The sequence below is a fragment of the Taudactylus pleione genome, unplaced genomic scaffold (genome assembly GCF_031769625.1).
Source record: "Taudactylus pleione unplaced genomic scaffold, aTauple2 ptg000278l, whole genome shotgun sequence".
Taxonomy (NCBI): Eukaryota; Metazoa; Chordata; class Amphibia; order Anura; family Myobatrachidae; genus Taudactylus; species Taudactylus pleione.
The window spans coordinates 2,624,463-2,647,407 of NW_028284680.1; the positions used below are offsets into that span (position 1 = coordinate 2,624,463).

At 51.1% G+C, this 22,945-nt stretch overlaps 1 protein-coding gene across 1 annotated transcript in view; it reads right to left on the bottom strand.

The window, feature by feature from the left end:
• The window catches only part of LOC148513480 (ATP-dependent RNA helicase DDX25-like), a 53,628-nt gene extending 40,736 nt beyond the window's left edge, over window positions 1–12,892 (bottom strand). Inside the window, 3 exon segments of the mRNA XM_088481836.1 lie at window positions 102–194; window positions 345–480; window positions 12,857–12,892. Coding sequence (XP_088337962.1) covers window positions 102–194; window positions 345–480; window positions 12,857–12,878 — 251 coding nt within the window. The 5' untranslated portion in view covers window positions 12,879–12,892.
• Window positions 12,893–22,945: the final 10,053 nt, after the last annotated feature.

Genomic DNA, 22,945 nt, shown 5'->3' on the forward strand with positions numbered 1-22,945 from the left:
AACTATATAACATTGGGAGATAATAATTATCTGATTTGCTACTGGACTTTTGGCCACAATAGCTGCACTTCATGTTCTGTTCAACGTATTATTCTCCTTACGGATCTGCGAGCAGCATTGGAAGAGCCGTCCCCTGAATTTTGGAAGGTCTGTTGAACCCCATGGCGTAGATGCCCTGTATCAGCTCAGGCTTCCTGCAGAGACAGAAGGCACTTTCATGGAATAAGTCATTGCTACCAATAAAAGATACAAATCCTAATAACCAGACGCTGGGGAGATGGAAAACTCCCGGAACTTTCATAGCTAGACAGTAATGAGGAAAAGGCTTCAGTAGAACTACTCACAAACGCAGCTCCTCAAAGGTCTTCACGGAGAACAAAGGGGAGGACGGATCCCTCTGCAAAACTTCCACATTGTGGGAAGATTCCACCACTGACTTCCGGATCAGCTTGTTAAGAAAAGATCGTTCTGCAGGATTTTCTATAATTACAGTCATTCATTTTATTTCAACACGGTGATTAAAACCATTGAGGAACGTTTAGTGGATATAGGGCCTGATTCAGAACCACTCGTAAGCGGCAGCTCGTTCGCTCCGAGCGATGTTTGCCCAACTGCACATGCGTACGGAACGTTATACGTATGCGCGAACCAGTCAGTGCGGCCAAAATTCATGTGCTCGCAAAATAGCGAATGCCTGCTAATTTGAGTGACAGGAGGAGGCGTATGTGGGTGGTAACAGGGGAAGGTGCTTGAAAACGGGGAGTGGAGATCCGATCGCAGGCGTGCTTAAAGGTCAAAACGGGCGTTTTATGGGTGTGCATATTTAAAACAGCAGCGTCATTGACCACGTCACTGGGTTTTTTTTAAGCCAGAACTGCTCGCAAAATTGTGGTAGCAAAAACCAACCACAAGAATAGCGAGCAGCTCATACCCTGTTCGATGTACTCGATTAATCTAATAAATAGCGGACATGACGTAGGATGCGAGCGGCCAGGGGGCGTAGTTTCCAAAAAACAACCGCAAGTTTTGTTCGCTCGTTCAGACCTAGAGGCGTGAACAGACCGCAAACAGCGAACGGTTCATTTGAATAGCCACCCCTAATTTCAGGACGAGCGAGCGCTAATTGCGTCCGGCTCTGAATCAGGCCCATAGTGCATAGTATTCTGCATACTGTATTGATACACCTCCCCCTAAGTAACAGAACCTCTGCTGAGAATACTCCTCCTCTCCCCGACGTCTTGCATTTCACAAGACTTGGAGCAACGCACATGAGGACAGTAGTTAAACTTGACATAAGGAAAGTCCCTATTATATGAGGATTTGCAGGAAAGATAATGCTATGGGAACGTTGTCACATTCAGCGTCCCTGGAGGAAACATGGACAAATAATATACAGCATGCACACAATTCATATCAAGGTAAAGTAACAGTCACACACAATACTCACCTGAGCCTCCATTAGCTGTATGTAACCAAGAGCTGACAAGGATCTAATCACCGCACAACCACCTGCCTTGCCCAAAAATTATTAACATCCCAAAATTCTAACCACCAAAATATGTTTTAAGATCCAAATCTTACAGGAAATTTTAGGCTGCTCCCTTACCAATATAACAATACATTCAATCATTCTTGTCATTAACCAAACAATCCCCGGGTAAGACACACAGTATATTCAGGAATATCTTTACCAAGTCATAATAATACATACAATCTGTGCCAATATCTGCGCTATGATTCGCAGTAGCGACCTGTAACTTTACAGTAAGGAGTTGGTATTTTAAGAAATTGCAAGAAAAAGAAAACGCAGGTGCACACACCAAGCACTAAGTATACTGATAGTCAAAACAATTATGATAAAGTCTACAATTACCATGGAGCATAAATGAGGTTCTTAGCATGTTTGCCCACTATTAGGGATGTTAGGGACCCGTCTGATGAGGTTCACCTTGACAAGGTAGACAGGAACGCCTGTTTGACAACGCAAGTGCTAAGTACAGGGGTTTTCAACCTTGGCCCTCCAGCTGCTGTGGAACTACACATCCCAGCATGCACAGGCCACCTTTTTGAAATAACAGCATGCTAAAACTATGGCAGTGCATGCTGGGATGTGTAGTCCCACAGGAGCTGGAGGGCCAAGGTTGAAGACCCCTGGCTTAGAACCTTATTTACTTATCTGTCTGCATTTGGGTTGTTCCTTGGTTTTCCTGTGTACAGACCTGGCATCGTTTATCTGAACTTGGCTCAGCATCTGACCCACGGCATGAAAGGATCGGATGCACACAGCATTTATTCACAGAGAGGTGAGAGCTTGGGGGCTGCCTGGCATTTTTGTAAGTGATAAAAAGGGGGAGTGTCTTAAGACGCCCCCTTTTCTCGTGACCACGCCCCCTGTTCGGCGGCAAGCTAGAGTACCCTTTCTAGGGTCCGATGCCCTACACCAGACCTAGAATGAACACTAAGTAAGAGGATTAGTATCTGAGCCAGACTGGGACCGGTGCATAACACAGGCTAGTAGGTGCAGGCAGGAAGCAGCGTACAGTGCAGTGTTGCAGAGAGAATGGAGCAGTCTCAGGGGCAGCACCTTGCAGTACTTCAGTAGCACAGGTTCAGGCAGTGGATCGGAGGTGGAACTTAATAGCGAGATCACTGGAAGGTACTGAACCACATTGTTCTGACAAGGTGCTAGTGTCAGGTGCAGGCTTAATAGGGACTCTTGTCAGGGATAGGATGAGGTGGTCATGTGCGCACAGAAGACTGGTAGAGACTGGATACTGCTGCTCACCTGATCAGAGATAACATGGCTGCGCCCATGAACCTCAGGGAATGGACTGACAGCGCACTGAGTGAGAATGGCCCATCTTGGTAAAGCACCGCCAGACAGGGTGAGAATGACTAAGTAAAAGTTTTGTGACAGAGCCCTTCTGCACTTTACATCTCCTACATTTGGAAACCTGGTCCGGAGATAGGGCTTAGATAACAATACTGTATTGCTGGTGTGTTGTCTTTTCTCTGTGTTGTTCTCTGGTAGGACCTGTGGCAATATGGAATCCCAAATAAGGGATCTAGAAGGTGACTTCTATCAATAATGCCTCTTAAACAGAAGTGGCAAAAAATCTATTGAGCAACGAAAGGAGCAGACTAGCTTCCACCCCAGACTTACCCAGGGGGGCTGCTCTTCTGACATGTCGCCCATGCCCTAAGGAAGTTGAAGTTGTCCACATAGTGCACCTGCACACCACAAACAAACGCTCCAGAAAGGAAAGGACTGAGTCCATGAAGTCTGACACCAAATATTTGTACCAACACAAAAGACCTAGACCTAAGGCCCCGCGCTCCAGAAACACAGACAGGCGGACAGTCACAAAGTTCCCCCTTGCTTACTACATACCCTCCAACATTTCAAATATAGAAAACGGTACAGGGGGCGTGACCATAAATAAAGGGGGCGTGGTAAATTCTAAGGGGGGCGGGTATGTGAGCATGCAGAAGCCCTAGCTCAACCTCACTGCTCTCTGTCCTTGTCTCGCGGGACGTCATCATCTCGCGAGACTTTGACTGGAGAAGTTCCCAAAAAAACAACTGAGACTGAGCGCTGATTCGGCATACAGACGACGGAGCCGCCTGTTACTCAGCAGAGTCTATGTCCCCGCAGCGCCGCTATAGAAGTCAGGAGATTGTACTACTCATCCGGTACAATCGGTACAGACCCTGTTTGCCGGTACAGACCATAAAAAAACGGTACTGTACCGGCCAAATCGGTATTGTTGGAGGGTCTGTTACTACATACTGGAAATCTAATAAACTCAGCGTCGTGCTTTCAAGCTCAATCCCCCCGACCAGGGCCAGATTAACAATGGGGCGGATGGAGCTACAGCTCCAGGCCTCCACATAAAAATAGGCCCATTGTCATGACAACATGATGTTGACTGGCCATCTGCTCTCCACACAGTCAGCCATAAATCATAAGTATAAAAATTGTATTTCTATTTACCTCGCAAAATTAAGCATTTTTTTCTTTTACATATTTAGGGAGACATTGGGGCTGAGAGTATAGGAATGTACATGCCCACATGGCACTGGCCACACCCACACAGCACTGGTCACACCTCCTCTCTTCTCATAATAGGCCCTTGGTCATTTTCAGCTCCAGGCCCATGTGGCCCTCAATCCGGCCCTGCCCCCGACCTGCAGTCGTAACGGCGTCACCCAAAACTTTGAATGCCACACAATTGTATACTAACTATCCAGATACAGGCTTTTCTTAGATTTACAACATTCCACTCCTAGCTGACCCAAGCCACAGCTAAGAGGGTTCTGAGAAATACAAGCAAATTATGGACAAACATGCCACCAACACCATCCCCGGTCACTGTACTAAGGCCCTCATTCAGAGCCGCTCGTAAGCGGCCGCTCGTATTATCTGACCGATGTTCGCACATCTGCGCATGCGTACGGACTTTAATACGCATGCGCGAACCAGTCAGTGCGGCCGAAAATCGTTTGCACGCTATATAGCGAATGCCTGCTACTTTGAGTGACAGAATGAGGCGTATGTGGGTGGTAACAGGGGAAGGTGCTTGAAAACGGGGAGTGAAATTCAGAACGCAGGCGTGCTTAAAGGTCAAAACGGGCGTTTTAAGGGAGTGCATAATTAATCCAGCAGCGTCATTGACCACGTCACTGGGTTATTTTTAACTCTGAACTGCTCGCAAAATAGCGGTTGAAAAACCCAACCTCAAGAATAGCGAGCAGTTCATACGCTGTACGATGTACTCGATTAATCTATTAAATAGCGGACATGACGTATGGTGCGAGCGGCCAGGGGGCGTATTTTTCAAAATGACAACCGCAAGTTTTGCTCGCTCGTTCAGACTTAGAGGCGTGAACAGACCGCAAAGTGCAAACGGTTCATTTGAATAGCCACCCCCTTTTTAGAAAACGAACGGCCGCAAATAGCGAGCGGCTCTGAATCAGGCCCTAAGAACCAAAATAGTGGTGAGACATGAACACCACAGATGCATCAACCCCAAGAGGAGATTACCCTTAAGAAGATAAGCTAGAAAAAAAGCCTTCAATTCAAGAAAAGAGTAGAAGGAACTCACTGTTACTTCTTACCTCTAAACCACATATTGTCAACACTCTACATCATTCTGTATGTGTAGGTTACGTTATAAAGCACTTGGGGCTCGATTCAGACCCGCTCTCTGGATGCGTTCGCACACAGCCATCAGCTGCTATTGTATGCAGAAGCTGCGATCGCATGGTAAGACATTAGAACGCCCTCTATGTCTTAGCGTGTGATCGCGGGCTGTATGAAAGACGCCCCTAGCCAGTCTTAAGACGCCCACTTTCTCTTAGTATAACACGTCATCTCCAGGAAGTGTATGCGTTTATCAGTAACATCGAGTACCATCGGACCCTTACGCAGCTCTTGTGGTTGACCCTACCCTACCGCAAGCACTGCGATCGCAGCAGTGTGAAACACAGCCAGGTGACGTGCACTATGACACTGCGTCTTAATTAAGCACGCCCCTGAAATGCCGTTTGAATGCACAGGCACGCCTGCGTTCGCACCACCACACCCCCGTTTTCATCTACCTCCCTGTCACCACCCACAAACGGCTCGTTCTGTCACTCAATCTTGCGAGCCGTCTGTGTTCTACGTGCGATCGCAGAGACTGGTTCGCGCACGTGCACTGCGTCTTATACGCATGCGCAGATAGCGAAAATCGGTCAGCTGCGTGCGAACGCAACCTAGTGAGTGGGTCTAAATCGGGCCCCGATACATTGTGGTATAAAACAATTAACAATGCCGCATTTGTAGTAGAGATGAGCAGTTCGAATTTTTTGGGAATTTTCCCAGCAAGTTCGAATTTCAGAAAGAGGCAAAACTTTGTCTTTCAAGGACAAAGATGACATTTTGCCTTGTTCTGAGATCAGAAGTTGTCGGGAAGATCAGAGCCGAAACCAAACCGTTCATCTCTAATTTGTAGTGTAATGTTGGGCAAGATGCGGCCTTTGGACCGAGTAGCAGCCTTGGTGACTGGTATGACTTAGCTAGATGTGGCAGATGAAGGACAAGTGCCACTGGAGAGACACAGGCGTTGGTACGCAGGATTGCGTACTTTGGACGCTGGAGTGCGGCCTGTGCCGCCGGGTTGACACAAGCAGCTGACGCTGGAGTGCGGCCTGTACCGCCGGGTTGACACAAGCAGCTGACGCTGGAGTGCGGCCTGTGCCGCCGGGTTGACACAAGCAGCTGACGCTGGAGTGCGGCCTGTGCCGCCGAGTTGACACAAGCAGCTGACGCTGGAGTGCGGCCTGTGCCGCCAGGTTGACACAAGCAGCTGACGCTGGAGTGCGGCCTGTACCGCCGGGTTGACACAAGCAGCTGACGCTGGAGTGCGGCCTGTACCGCCGGGTGACACAAGCAGTTGACGCTGGAGTGCGGCCTGTGCCGCCGAGTTGACACAAGCAGCTGACGCTGGAGTGCGGCCTGTACCGCCGGGTTGACACAAGCAGCTGACGCTGGAGTGCGGCCTGTGCCGCCAGGTTGACACAAGCAGCTGACGCTGGAGTGCGGCCTGTACCGCCGGGTTGACACAAGCAGCTGACGCTGGAGTGCGGCCTGTACCGCCGGGTTGACACAAGCAGCTGACGCTGGAGTGCGGCCTGTACCGCCGAGTTGACACAAGCAGTTGACGCTGGAGTGCGGCCTGTGCCGCCGAGTTGACACAAGCAGTTGACGCTGGAGTGCGGCCTGTGCCGCCGAGTTGACACAAGCAGCTGACGCTGGAGTGCGGCCTGTGCCGCCAGGTTGACACAAGCAGCTGACGCTGGAGTGCGGCCTGTACCGCCGGGTTGACACAAGCAGCTGACACTGCAATGGGGCCTGGGCCGCCGGGTTGACACAAGCAGTTGACGCTGGAGTGCGGCCTGTGCCGCCGAGTTGACACAAGCAGCTGACGCTGGAGTGCGGCCTGTGCCGCCAGGTTGACACAAGCAGCTGACGCTGGAGTGCGGCCTGTACCGCCGGGTTGACACAAGCAGCTGACGCTGGAGTGCGGCCTGTACCGCCGGGTGACACAAGCAGTTGACGCTGGAGTGCGGCCTGTGCCGCCGAGTTGACACAAGCAGCTGACGCTGGAGTGCGGCCTGTACCGCCGGGTTGACACAAGCAGCTGACGCTGGAGTGCGGCCTGTACCGCCGGGTTGACACAAGCAGCTGACGCTGGAGTGCGGCCTGTACCGCCGGGTGACACAAGCAGTTGACGCTGGAGTGCGGCCTGTGCCGCCGAGTTGACACAAGCAGCTGACGCTGGAGTGCGGCCTGTACCGCCGGGTTGACACAAGCAGTTGACGCTGGAGTGCGGCCTGTGCCGCCGAGTTGACACAAGCAGCTGACGCTGGAGTGCGGCCTGTGCCGCCAGGTTGACACAAGCAGCTGACGCTGGAGTGCGGCCTGTACCGCCGGGTTGACACAAGCAGCTGACACTGCAATGGGGCCTGGGCCGCCGGGTTGACACAAGCAGCTGACGCTGGAGTGCGGCCTGTGCCGCCGAGTTGACACAAGCAGCTGACGCTGGAGTGCGGCCTGTGCCGCCAGGTTGACACAAGCAGCTGACGCTGGAGTGCGGCCTGTACCGCCGGGTTGACACAAGCAGCTGACGCTGGAGTGCGGCCTGTACCGCCGGGTGACACAAGCAGTTGACGCTGGAGTGCGGCCTGTGCCGCCGAGTTGACACAAGCAGCTGACGCTGGAGTGCGGCCTGTACCGCCGGGTTGACACAAGCAGCTGACGCTGGAGTGCGGCCTGTGCCGCCAGGTTGACACAAGCAGCTGACGCTGGAGTGCGGCCTGTACCGCCGGGTTGACACAAGCAGCTGACGCTGGAGTGCGGCCTGTACCGCCGGGTTGACACAAGCAGCTGACGCTGGAGTGCGGCCTGTACCGCCGAGTTGACACAAGCAGTTGACGCTGGAGTGCGGCCTGTGCCGCCGAGTTGACACAAGCAGTTGACGCTGGAGTGCGGCCTGTGCCGCCGAGTTGACACAAGCAGCTGACGCTGGAGTGCGGCCTGTGCCGCCAGGTTGACACAAGCAGCTGACGCTGGAGTGCGGCCTGTACCGCCGGGTTGACACAAGCAGCTGACACTGCAATGGGGCCTGGGCCGCCGGGTTGACACAAGCAGTTGACGCTGGAGTGCGGCCTGTGCCGCCGAGTTGACACAAGCAGTTGACGCTGGAGTGCGGCCTGCGCCGCAAGGTTGACACAAGCAGCTGACGCTGGAGTGCGGCCTGTACCGCAAGGTTGACACAAGCAGCTGACGCTGGAGTGCGGCCTGCGCCGCCAGGTTGACACAAGCAGCTGACGCTGGAGTGCGGCCTGTGCCGCCAGGTTGACACAAGCAGTTGACGCTGGAGTGCGGCCTGTACCGCAAGGTTGACACAAGCAGCTGACGCTGGAGTGCGGCCTGCGCCGCCGAGTTGACACAAGCAGTTGACGCTGGAGTGCGGCCTGTGCCGCTGGGTTGACACAAGCAGCTGACGCTGGAGTGCGGCCTGTGCGGCCGGGTTGACACAAGCAGCTGACGCTGGAGTGCGGCCTGTGCCGCCGGGTTGACACAAGCAGCTGACGCTGGAGTGCGGCCTGTGCCGCCGAGTTGACACAAGCAGTTGACGCTGGAGTGCGGCCTGTGCCGCCGAGTTGACACAAGCAGTTGACGCTGGAGTGCGGCCTGTGCCGCCGGGTTGACACAAGCAGCTGACGCTGGAGTGCGGCCTGTGCCGCCGGGTTGACACAAGCAGCTGACGCTGGAGTGCGGCCTGTGCCGCCAGGTTGACACAAGCAGCTGACGCTGGAGTGCGGCCTGTGCCGCCAGGTTGACACAAGCAGCTGACGCTGGAGTGCGGCCTGTACCGCCGGGTTGACACAAGCAGCTGACGCTGGAGTGCGGCCTGCGCCGCCAGGTTGACACAAGCAGCTGACGCTGGAGTGCGGCCTGTACCGCCGGGTTGACACAAGCAGTTGACGCTGGAGTGCGGCCTGTACCGCCGAGTTGACACAAGCAGTTGACGCTGGAGTGCTGCCTGTGCCGCCGAGTTGACACAAGCAGTTGACGCTGGAGTGCGGCCTGTGCCGCCGAGTTGACACAAGCAGTTGACGCTGGAGTGCGGCCTATGCCGCCGGGTTGACACAAGCAGCTGACGCTGGAGTGCGGCCTGTGCCGCCGGGTTGACACAAGCAGCTGACGCTGGAGTGCGGCCTGTGCCGCCGGGTTGACACAAGCAGCTGACGCTGGAGTGCGGCCTGTGCCGCCGGGTTGACACAAGCAGCTGACGCTGGAGTGCGGCCTGTGCCGCCGGGTTGACACAAGCAGCTGACGCTGGAGTGCGGCCTGTGCCGCCGGGTTGACACAAGCAGCTGACGCTGGAGTGCGGCCTGTGCCGCCGAGTTGACACAAGCAGTTGACGCTGGAGTGCGGCCTGTGCCGCCGGGTTGACACAAGCAGCTGACGCTGGAGTGCGGCCTGTGCCGCCGGGTTGACACAAGCAGCTGACGCTGGAGTGAGGCCTGTGCCGCCGAGTTGACACAAGCAGTTGACGCTGGAGTGCGGCCTGTGCCGCCGGGTTGACACAAGCAGCTGACGCTGGAGTGCGGCCTGTACCGCCGGGTTGACACAAGCAGCTGACGCTGGAGTGCGGCCTGTGCCGCCAGGTTGACACAAGCAGTTGACGCAGGACTGAGCACTCTGGACACAGAGTGCTGTCCATGCCACCTGAATAAAAAGAACAGCAGAGGACAGGTATGCGGTATCCGTGCCGCCTAGATGACACACACGGCAGGTAGATGGTATGCAAACTGTGCCGCCTGGATGACACAAATGGCAGTATAACAATATAGACAGGATAACTGGAGACAATGCCGGAACCAGAAACACAAAAACTCTATCACCGGCATCGGAGCAGCGTTCGCACAAGGAATAAGTACAGTGGGGCAAAAAAGTATTTGGACAGCCACCGATTGTGCAAGTTGCTGCACTTTAAAAGATGAGACAGGTCTGTAATTCCCATCATCGGTACACTTTAACTGTGACAGAATCAGAACAAAAAAATCCGGAAATCACATTGTATGATTTTGAAACAATTTATTTGTATATTCTTGCGGAAAATAAATATTTGGACACCTACCAACCAGCAAGAATTCTGGCTTTCACAGACCTGTTACTTTTTCTTTAGGAAGCTCATCTGTCCTCCGCTCGTTACCTGTAGTAATGGCCCCTGTTTGAATTGGTTAACTGTATAAAAGACAACTGTCCACACCCTCAAACAGTCAGACTGCAACCTCTCCACCATGGCCCAGACCAGAGAGCTGTCTCAGGACACCAGGGACAAAACTGTAGATCTGCACAAGGCTGGGATGAGCTACTTGACAATAGGCAAGCAGCTTGGTGAGAAGAGATCAACTGTTGGTGCAATTATTAAAAAACAGAAGAAATACAAGATCACTGACAATCTCCCTCGACCAGGGGCTCCATGCAAGATCTCACCTCGTGGGGTATCAATGATCTTGAGAGAGGTGAGGGATCAGCCCAGAACTACATGGGGGGGCCTGGTCAATGACCTCAAGAGAGCGGTCACCACAGTCACAAAGGTTACCATTAGTAACATACTACGTCGTCATGGATTCAAATCCTGCAGCGCCCGAAAGGTCCCCCTGCTTAAGCCAGCACATGTCCAAAGTTTGCCCGTGATCATCTGGATGATCCAGAGGAGGATTGGGAGAATGTCATGTGGTCAGATGAGACCAAAATAGAACTTTTTGGTATAAACTCCACACACCGTGTTTGGCATCCCAAAAACACCATACCCACTGTGAAGCATGGGGGTGAAAACATCATGCTTTGGGGATGCTTTTCTGCAAAGGGTACAGGACAACTGATTCCGTATTACGGAGAGGATGAATGGGGCCATGTATCATGACATTTTGGGGGAAAACCTCCTTCCCTCAGATGGAATATTGAAGATGCAACGTGGCCAAATACTTTTTTGCCCCACTGTAGATGCAGGAGACAATCCAGATCACTCCCGGAATGATGGACAGGAGATAGGAGGAGTTTCAGTGAATGCTCGCTCAGCGTTCATCTCGCCTTGCATTCGCAGTGTGGCGGCTTGTGACAGCTGTACAGTAGGGATGTAATTGGGTAGGATAGCTTATGGAGGATATGTGTGGACTGTATAGAGGGGATGTAATTGGGTAGGATAGCTTATGTAGTTTATGTGTGGACTGTATAGAGGGATGTAATTGGGTAGGAAAGCTCATGGAGGTTATGTGTGTGCTGTATAGAGGGGATGTAATTGGGTAGGATAGCTTATGGAGGATATGTGTGGGCTGTATAGAAGGGATGTAATTAGGTAGGAAAGCTTATGGAGGATATGTGTGGGCTGTATAGAGGGGATGTAATTGGGTAGGATAGCTTATGGAGGTTATGTGTGTGCTGTATAGAGGGGATGTAATTGGGTAGGATAGCTTATGGAGGATATGTGTGTGTGCTGTATAGTGGGGATGTAATTGGGTAGGATAGCTTATGGAGGATATGTGTGTGTGCTGTATAGTGGGGATGTAATTGGGTAGGATAGCTTATGGAGGATATGTGTGTGCTGTATAGTGGGGATGTAATTGGGCAGGATAGCTTATGGAGGATATGTGTGTGATATGTGTGTGCTGTATAGAGGGGATGTAATTGGGTAGGATAGCTTATGGAGGATATGTGTGTGTGCTGTATAGTGGGGATGTAATTGGGTAGGATAGCTTATGGAGGATATGTGTGTGCTGTATAGTGGGGATGTAATTGGGCAGGATAGCTTATGGAGGATATGTGTGGGCTGTATAGTGGGGATATAATTGGGTAGGATAGCTTATGGAGGATATGTGTGGGCTGTATAGTGGAGATGTAATTGGGTAGGATAGCTTATGGAGGATATGTGTGTGCTGTATAGTGGAGATGTAATTGGGTAGGATAGCTTATGGAGGTTATGTGTGGGCTGTATAGAGAGGATGTAATTGGGTAGGATAGCTTATGGAGGTTATGTGTGGGCTGTATAGAGAGGATGTAATTGGGTAGGATAGCTTATGGAGGATATGTGTGTGCTGTATAGAGGGGATGTAATTGGGTAGGAAAGCTTAGGGAGGATATGTGTGTGCTGTATAGAGGGGATGTAATTGGGTAGGATAGCTTATGGAGGATATGTGTGTGCTGTATAGAGGGGATGTAATTGGGTAGGATAGCTTATGGAGGATATGTGTGTGTTGTATAGAGGGGATGTAATTGGGTAGGATAGCTTATGGAGGATATGTGTGTGCTGTATAGAGGGGATGTAATTGGATAGGACAGCTTATGGAGGATATGTGTGTGCTGTATAGAGGGGATGTAATTGGATAGGACAGCTTATGGAGGATATGTGTGTGCTGTATAGAGGGGATGTAATTGGATAGGATAGCTTATGGAGGATATGTGTGTGCTGTATAGAGGGGATGTAATTGGGTAGGATAGCTTATGGAGGATATGTGTGTGCTGTATAGTGGGGATGTAATTGGGTAGGATAGCTTATGGAGGATATGTGTGTGCTGTATAGAGGGGATGTAATTGGGAAGTATAGCTTATGGAGGTTATGTGTGGACTGGGGAGGTTGTGGAGTCAAATACCCCACTACAGGAAAAGTTCACAGATCTAAATTTTCTAAAATGTAGTGCCATAATCCATAGCAACCAGTTACCCATACACTAGCATTCATACATGCCCTGAGTTACTTAAAAACTGTAATGAATATTTTATTACCCAGAAAAATCGTACCTGCATCTTCTTTGTACTCCATGGGAAAACTGGAATCAAGAGTCTGTCACCAGAAAAACAAGAAAATAATGGAAACAATTATCATAATTAGTATAAAATACATATATATATATATATATATATATATATATATATATATATATTTATATAATAATTCTAAGTGCTGATAAAAAATGAGAGTTATGGTAAAACTTACCTTTGTTAACTCTATTCTTCGAAGTCCTTCGGGTCCACAGGTAGACCTTGGTGATTGAGGACCGGGCACCACGCAGTTAAAAGTTTTCAGCTCCCAGGATGCATCGGTCCATCGCCCTATACCCCGCCCACGAGCCATAGGCACCTCAGTTTGTGACAAGCCAAAGACCGGAGGAGGAGAAGAGAGAAGGGAGACTGGTACACACAAGAATCACACTCTCACAGAGAAGGAGACAGAAACCGGTGACCAGAAACAGAGACCATAAGAAGCCAGGTGGACCCTCTGGACTTCGAAGAAAGAGAGTCAACAAAAGTTTTACCATAACTCTCATTTTCTTCTTCAGGGTCCACAGGGAGAATTTGGAGATGTCCCAAAGCAGTTATTCAAGGGTGGGGACGCTCCTGCGCTGAGAGGAGAATCTGGTGTCCAAAGGAAGCATCCTGAAAGGCAAATGTATCAAAGGCATAGTACCTCAGAAAGGTATGGACAGATGACCATGTGGCCGCCTTACAAAGCTGTTCAGCCGAGGCGCCACAGCGAGCTGCCCGCGAAGGACCCACAGAGCGAGTAGAATGAGCTGTAACAGTGGCCGGTACAGGAAGGCCTGCCTGCGTGTAAGCCTGTGAGATAGTCATGCAAAGCCAATGTCTGTTTGTTGGCTGGCCATCCCTTCTTGTGAAATCCATAGAGCACAAATTAGGAGTCTGATTTCCGAAGAGAACTAGTAGGGTCCACGTAGATCCTGAGGGCATGGATCATATCCAAAGAGGACTCATATGCTGAGAGATCTGGTGATTGAAAGGCCGGGACTACAATTAATGTGGAAACAAGTAACAACTTTCGAAGGAAACCAGGGCGAGTCCGAAGCACAGCCCTGTCCTGATGGAATATCAGAAATGGGGAGCGACAGGAGAGCGCCCCTAAATCTGACACCCTTCTGGCAGACTCCATAGCCAGAAGAAAAAGTCGTCGCTGTGAGCCACTTGAGTTCCACAGATTCCATAGTCTGGATCACAGAGCTAGACAATCCTTTGGACCTTAGGAGGGATGTTTCAAGAGCCACGCTGTCAAAGACAGACAACCCGGGTCCGAGTAAAGGCAAGGACCTTGAGACAACAGGTCCGGACGTTGAGGCAGCAGTAATGGCGTGTCGATGGAGAGACTCCGAAGATCTGTGTACCAATGACGTCTGGGCCAAGCTGGATCCACCAGCAGGACGGTGCCTCCGTCTTGTTTGAACTTCCAAAGAACTTGAGGAAGAAGGGAGACTGGATGAAATAGGTACACAAACTGAAAGCTCCACTTCACTGACAATGCATCTACGAAGGTTGCAGCGGCATCCCTTGTTCTGGACCCGTACACCGGCAGTTTGTGATTGTGTCGGGATGCCATGAGGGCCACCTGTGGGCGGCCCCATCTGTTCACTAGGAGTTGAAAAACCTCTGGGTGAAGAGACCATTCCCCGGAATGCACGTCGTGACAGCTGAGGAAGTCTGCTTCCCAATTGAAAACTCCCGGAATGAACACCGCAGAGATGGCCGGGAGGTGACCCTCAGACCATGTCAAAATGTGTGAGACTTCTGTCATAGCTGCCCGACTTCGAGTGCCTTCATGATGGTTGATGTAAGTCACTGTTGTGGCACTGTCGGACTGTACCTGTACAGGTTTTCCTTGAAGTATGTCCTGGGCCAGTATGAGGTCCCTGTAGACAGCTCGGAGTTCCAATATGTTTATTGGCAGCGTTGATTCAACCTTTGTCCAACGGCCCTGGAAGGAATGCTGACCGGTCACTGCGTCCCAGCCCTGGAGTCTGGCGTCCGTTGTTAGGAGTACCCAGTCCGGGATCCAAAAGGGGCAACCCTTGGTAGGATGAGATGTCTGTAGCCACCAAGATAGAGACAGACGAACCTCTGGAGATGGCATCATCGTCTGAGCTCTGATCCGATGGTGCAGCCCTTTCCACCTGGAGAGGATTAGTCTTTCCAGAGGCCTGGAGTGGAACTGAGCATACTCCACCATGTCGAAGGTGGATACCATGGATCCCAGAACCTGCATTGCTGAGTGGACTGACACTCGTGACTGTAGAGGAATCTGCGCACTCACAGTTGAAGTGTGGAGATCTTGTCTGAGGTCAGAAAAATTCTCTGATTCTGAGAATCTAGCAGGGCTCCCAGATGAACCAATCTTTGTGAAGGATTCAGGGAGGACTTTTCCAGTTGATTAACCATCCGTGTTTTTGAAAGAAAGACATGGTTAGCTGCAGATGGTTTTGAAGCACCACCGGGGATCCTGCTAAGAGCAGGAGGTTAACCAGATATGGTAGCAGTCGGACCCCCTGACCATGCAGGTGGGCCATCATTATAGCCATAATTTTGGTAAGTACCCGTGGAGCTGTGGATAGTCCAAAGGGCAGAGCCTAAAATTGTAAGTGTTGCTGTAGTACAGCAAACCAGACATATCGCTGATGAGAGGGTGCTATAGGTACATGTAGGTAAGCAACCTGAATATCCAGAGATACCATAAAGTCCCCAGGCTCCATAGCTAGGATGATAGAGTGTAGGGTTTCCATCCTGAATCTGGGTACCCTGAGGAATTTGTTCAGGGATTTGAGGTTGAGGATAAGCCAATAAGCCTCTTCGGCTTCTGAACCAGAAAGAGAATGGAATAATAACCGGTCCCTCGCTGAGATAGTGGGACTGGCACAATTACCCCTGCTTGCAGTAAGGACTGTATGGCTTTCTAGATTTGCATGGCCTTGTTTGGGCCTGAAAGAAGGTCTGTGCAGAAATATTGGTGTGGCCATCTTAGAAATGAGAGGGCGTACCCGTGAGAGACCACTTCTCTTACCCAAGCGTCCGTGGTGGTATGACACTAGCTCTGGGCAAACTGAAGAAGTCGGCCTCCTACTCTGGGGTCGTCCCCCAGCGGGAGGTCCATCCCGTCCGGCTGAGGACTTGTCCTCAGACTTTGAAGCAGGGCATCTGGTGGTCCAGGCCTGCTTGGTCCTAGGCTTGTCGGCCCTAGTGGAAGCCGACTGTCTAGGAAAGGACTGACCTTTAGGCTTTCCTTGAGGACGAAAGGACCTAAAAGATGTAGACCGAGGCTTTGTAGTAGCAGACGTTGAAGGAAGAAATGCAGTTTTTGATGCTGCCAACGTGGTGACAGTCTTGTCAAGGTTTGGGACAAACAACATTTCCCCAATGTAGGGCAGTACTTCTAAGCCCTTCTTAGAATCCGCATCGGCCTTCCATGAGCGTAGCCAATTAGGCATCCAATGTCGCTTCTCCAATATAGGAAGCTGCATCACATATGTGAGCGATGAAAGACATCTGATCCCTAGAAGCGTCTGAGGATAAAGAGTCTTCAAGTGCGTCAGCCCAGCTTGCTATAGCTTTACCCACCCATGCAATAGCCATGGTCCGACGGGCAACAGCCCCTGAAAGAGAGTACATCGATTTAAGGCCTAGATTCAACCTTTCAATCCGTAGTAGCGTTCCTGCTAGGCTGTTTCAGCGAGGAGCCAGCGACCTGCTCTATTTCTGAAGGGCAGAAAGCACCCTCCCCTCCAGCGCGGCACCCCGCTGAAACACCCTGCGTGTTCTGTCCTCCCACGGACTGCAGTGTCCCTCGGGTGGGGAAAACGGCAGTGAAGCCATCACCGCCGGTGAATGGATGCTGGGCGCATGCACCCGGCATCCATTCACAGTGACCTCAGCGCTTGGGGGCTGCCCTGCATGTCCGTAAGTGCCGGGGCACGCCCCCAAGAGTGACGAAAAGGGGAGGCGTCATAAAGTCACTCCCCCTTTTCACTAGCCACGTCCCCTTTTCGGGTGCAGAAGTGCCCTTGCTTTAGGTCCGGTGCTCTGCCTGCCGCCGTAGGGTCCTTCAGAGAGGATACTGAAGGGATAGGCAATGTTGTGCTCTTTTAATTAATCGCGTAACATGGGAATCCACTGCAGGAGGATTCTCTCATTTTGAACAATGAGCCGCGGGAAATGGATATCAGGAGGTCAGATGTTTTTGGGGCTGAAACCTCTTACCAGGCGTCTGCCAGGCTGCTGCCATGTGTTCAGCTAGTTGATCCGATAGAGTGAACTCTGCTGAAGCCACTTTCTGTCTTTTAAACAGAGGGTCCTTGGATTTAGTGGCTGGCTCGTCATCTTCTATTAGTGAGATGGATCAGACAGCTCGCACCAAAGCAGGAATATTAATTTTTGACTGACTCTCTTCCTCCCCTGGAGGGGAGTCAGTGTTAGAGAGATCAGCATCTTATGCCTCCTCAGAATCTGAGAGCTGCGCGGACTGTGAAGATAACACAGGACGCTTAGACGTTTTACTGGGTAGGGGCTTCTCACCTTGCAACATAGTGTGAAAGGCTGTAGAGGTGCAGTAGCCGCTAGGATCTGTACTGAGCTAGAAAATACGTCTATCCATGGAGGGGGAACAGGAGGTACCTGCATCGCCTGTTGTGGCAACCCCAGAGGGGGAATTACAGCCTGTTGAGGAAACCCATTACATCCGGGACCACTAGGCGGTCCACAATAGTAGCCAGCACCTGAGAAAAGGAAGCCCAGGGGGCTCCTGTGCAGGAGCTGGGGGGTCTGATGGACCTGGTGGGGTATAACACTAACCACATAACCCATCTTGTATCAAATCCTCCTCACTGAAGCCTGCAGCACATAATTTGCATGATAGCAGTATGGGTACAGATGCTTGCTTGCCACTCTTGCCTTTGCTAGACATAGCTGCAGAGTAGTACAGCACACAATATGGCACTGGGTATAATGCAACCAGTGGGTATGTAGAATACAAGTAGGAATATAATATACTGATCCTGTGTTATGCTTGGGCAAGCTGCAGGAGCGCACAGCACAAATATGGCTCAGTGCAGTAACCAACTGTATGTGACAACCCTCACAAATACAAGAGATGTGAGGCAGAGCAAAACCCTGAACACACCTGTATGTTAGGGTCAAGTAGGAAAAAGGGAAAAGTATATGCTGACAGTATAGAAAAATATACAGACAGGCAGCGCTAGCATTCGTCACATACAATGCAGAAATACAATATAACTCCAGAAGGTCACTACAATCAACTACACAGATTCTGTGGTCAGTGACTCAACATCTGGTAGGCTATAGCGCTACATAACCTGACTCCAGGGTGAGGTATGTAGGGGGACCGGACCCAGCGTTTCCTTGAGAGACCTGTTGCTGAGCCTGAGAAAATGGACGCCGGAGACCTCATAGGGGGCGTGGTCTGTGGAGGAGAGCAGCTCAGGGAAGCGAGACCTCAGAGGAATGGTGCTGGATTCCCGCTCCATATGTACCTTGGTTGTCTAGTTGAACACTGTGGACAAAGGCTGTGTTCACTTTTGGCACCTCCAGTCCGTCCCCTGAGCCCGGAGGTAAGACTACCAATCCGCGGGTCACCGCGAGAGGTGACCTGTCTTACCTGTCCCCTTGTGTCCGGGATGCGCTACTGGTTCCGTCCGCGTGACCGGCTAGCAAGGTCCCCAGGATGCCCGCAGAAATCCCCAGCCACAGCTGGCATTGCGGTGCCCGGAGGGGTGACAGAGCGGTAGCGCAGACGTCCTGTGGACGGTCTGCCACTACCGACTCAGTAGAAAAACTACAGAAAAGAAACCAACAAAACTAAGGTGCCTCTGGCTCGGGGCGGGGTTTAGGGCGATGGACCGATGCATCCTGCGAGCTGAAAGCTTTAACTGCGTGATGCCCGGTTCTCAACTACCAAGGTCTCCCTGTGGAGAAAATGAGGTTACTTGCAGGCACATTAAACCAAACATGGACGTCGTGAGCCACTGGTTACCGGCAAGAGGAGGTGCACTCAAACAGTACAAGGGCCCTCATTCAGAGCCGTTCACTATTTGCGTTCGTTCGTTCTAAAACAAGGGGTGGCTATGCAAATGATCCGTTCGCACATTGCAGTCTGTTCACACCTCTAAGTCTGAACGAGCGAGCAAAACATACGCTCGTTTATTTGATAAAAACGCCCCCTGGCCGCTCGCATCCTACGTCATGTCCGCTATTTATTAGATTAATCGAGTACATCGAACAGCGTATGAACTGCTTGCTATTCTTGTGGTTGGTTTTTTCAACCGCTATTTTGCGAGCAGTTCTGAGTTAAAAAAAACCAAGTGACGTGGTCAATGACGCTGCTGTATTAATTATGCACACCCATAAAACGCCCGTTTTGACCTTTAAGCATGCCTGCGATCGGATCTCCACTCCCCGTTTTCAAGCACCTTCCCCTGTTACCACCCACATACGCCTCATTCTGTCACTCAAAATAGCAGGCACTCGCTATATTGCGTACAAATGATTTTCGGCCGCACTGACTGGTTCGCGCATGCGTACTAAAAACCGTACGCATGCGCAGATGTGCGAACATCGCTCGGAACGAGCGTACTGCCGCTAGCGAGTGGCTCTGAATGAGGGCCAAGGTTCACAGACGACATCATGTCATGTAGAATAGCTGTGGGAAGCATTCCAGGGGAAGACACAACAGTGGGAGCACACAGCCAAGACCCCCACTTTTGCCCCACTACTGCTCCAAGCTCACATAGTATATACAGCCCCCACTACTGCTCCAAGCTCACATAGTATATACAGCCCCACTACTGCTCCAAGCTCACATAGTATATACAGCCCCACTACTGCTCCAAGCTCACATAGTATATACAGCCCCCACTACTGCTCCAAGCTCACATAGTCTATACAGCCCCCACTACTGCTCCAAGCTCACATAGTATATACAGCCCCCACTACTGCTCCAAGCTCACATAGTATATACAGCCCCCACTACTGCTCCAAGCTCACATAGTATATACAGCCCCACTACTGCTCCAAGCTCACATAGTATATACAGCCCCCACTACTGCTCCAAGCTCACATAGTATATACAGCCCCACTACTGCTCCAAGCTCACATAGTATATACAGCCCCACTACTGCTCCAAGCTCACATAGTATATACAGCCCCACTACTGCTCCAAGCTCACATAGTATATACAGCCCCCACTACTGCTCCAAGCTCACATAGTATATACAGCTCCCACTACTGCTCCAAGCTCACATAGTATATACAGCTCCCACTACTGCTCCAAGCTCACATAGTATAAACAGCCCCCACTACTGCTCCAAGCTCACATAGTATATACAGCCCCCACTACTGCTCCAAGCTCACATAGTATATACAGCCCCCACTACTGCTCCAAGCTCACATAGTATAAACAGCCCCCACTACTGCTCCAAGCTCACATAGTATAAACAGCCCCCACTACTGCTCCAAGCTCACATAGTATATACAGCCCCACTACTGCTCCAAGCTCACATAGTATATACAGCCCCACTACTGCTCCAAGCTCACATAGTATATACAGCCCCCACTACTGCTCCAAGCTCACATAGTATATACAGCCCCACTACTGCTCCAAGCTCACATAGTATATACAGCCCCCACTACTGCTCCAAGCTCACATAGTATATACAGCCCCCACTACTGCTCCAAGCTCACATAGTATATACAGCTCCCACTACTGCTCCAAGCTCACATAGTATATACAGCCCCCACTAGTGCTCCAAGCTCACATAGTATAAACAGCCCCCACTACTGCTCCAAGCTCACATAGTATATACAGCCCCCACTACTGCTCCAAGCTCACATAGTATATACAGCCCCCACTACTGCTCCAAGCTCACATAGTATAAACAGCCCCCACTACTGCTCCAAGCTCACATAGTATAAACAGCCCCCACTACTGCTCCAAGCTCACATAGTATATACAGCCCCACTACTGCTCCAAGCTCACATAGTATATACAGCCCCACTACTGCTCCAAGCTCACATAGTATAAACAGCCCCCACTACTGCTCCAAGCTCACATAGTATATACAGCCCCCACTACTGCTCCAAGCTCACATAGTATATACAGCCCCCACTACTGCTCCAAGCTCACATAGTATATACAGCCCCCACTACTGCTCCAAGCTCACATAGTATATACAGCCCCCACTACTGCTCCAAGCTCACATAGTATATACAGCCCCCACTATTGCCCTAAAGCTAACACAGTAAGTACTGGCAAACCTATTGCCCCAGGCTCACACAGTAAGTACTGGCCCGCCTATTGCCCCAGGCTCACACAGTAAGTACTGGCCCGCCTATTGCCCCAGGCTCACACAGTAAGTACTGGCCCGCCTATTGCCCCAGGCTCACACAGTAAGTACTGGCCCGCCTATTACCCCAGGCTCACACAGTAAGTACTGGCCCGCCTATTGCCCCAAGCTCACACAGTAGGTATTGGCCCGCCTATTGCCCCAAGGTAACACCGTAAATACAGGCCCCAAAATTGCCCCAAGACTTACACAGTAAGTTTTTTTTTTTCTTCCATTACCCATCTTCCTCCCCTCCTCCCCTAATTTACAAAACATGAGGCTGGATACACAGGCAGGCATGAGGCTGGATAACGTGAGGGAAATGAGCCCCAGGAAACACAGGGGGAGGGATCATGAGGCCTTAGGGATACAGGGGGTGGCATGATTATGGAGAGACAGGAGGGTATGAGGCTGAAGAGACACAAGGTGGCATGAGGCTTGAAAGACATGGGGGGCATGAGGCTGAAAAGACAGGGGGCATGAGGTTGAAAATACAGGGGGGGCATGAAGCTGGAGAGACACAGAGGAAGGGCATTAGGCAGGAAAGACATGGAGTGCATGAGGCTGGAGAGACACATTGAGGGCATGAGTCTAGAAAGACACAAGGGGGACATGAGGGAATCAGAATGAAATACCGCCGTCCCTCTGGCCGGCAGTTCGAATCCCGTCCTCGGAAGGCCGACAGAAGTAAAGATCCCGGCAGCGGAAGCCCGACAGCACTGGAAATCCCGATCGTCCGTAGGTAAGTAAAAACTAACCTAACCCCCTAACCCTCCTTAGTGGTGCCTAACCCTAACCTCCCCCCCAAGTGCCTAAACCTAATCCCCCTTGTAAGTGCCTAACCCTAACCCCCCCTTCCCCGCTGCCTAACCCTAAGTCCCCCCCGTGGGTGCCTAACCCTCCCTCCCCCTAGCCTAACCCAACCGGGGGGTGCCTAACCCTAAGTCCCCCCCGGGTCACCTAAACCTAACCCTCCCCCCTGTCTGCTTGCGACGCCCGGCATCCCTTTGATCGGGATGCCGGGAGCCTGTCTCCCGGCGTTGGGAAAATGACAGGCGTCAAGATATAGACGCCTGTCATTTAACCCTCACTGGGATAAAGCAGTCGGGAAGCCGGCTGTCGGGATTAAGACAGCCGGTATCCCGATTGCATCCCGACATAAGGCCCAAGAAACACATGGGGGGAGTGGGGGGCATGAGGCTGGAGAGATGCAGGGGGCATGAGACTGGAAAGACATGAAGTGGCACGAGGCTGGGGAGAAACATGGTGGCCAACCGCATGTTATGAAGTCAACGGCAGCCGGCCGTCTTTTACTTCCAGTCAGGTGTGGCATGAGCATTCTGTGGCTACTGGTAGGTCTGGAAGTATCGCTCCTTCCTAGACCCAACCAGACAGAATGGAGAAACGTCAGTGCCCTATTGCGTTAATTAAGTGCTCTCTAGCCTTATTAATTACACTGGGGAACAAAAAAATGTTGTTTATTTTCTTGCCAAGGATTTAAGATCAGTGTGAGAGTACTCGCAGGTCCTATTTTCGCATTAGATCTTCGCTATAGCTGAATTGGCTCGTTTTCAAATTATTGAAAAATTATAAAATTCAATTATTTTTTCCAGTTGAAGTACCTTACTAGTCTAGGGCTGCTTTAATTAACAGGATCAACTTAGTTTAGCTTTTTTAACAACTACCCTAGAATTTGTTTTAGGTGTGATAACGCAGC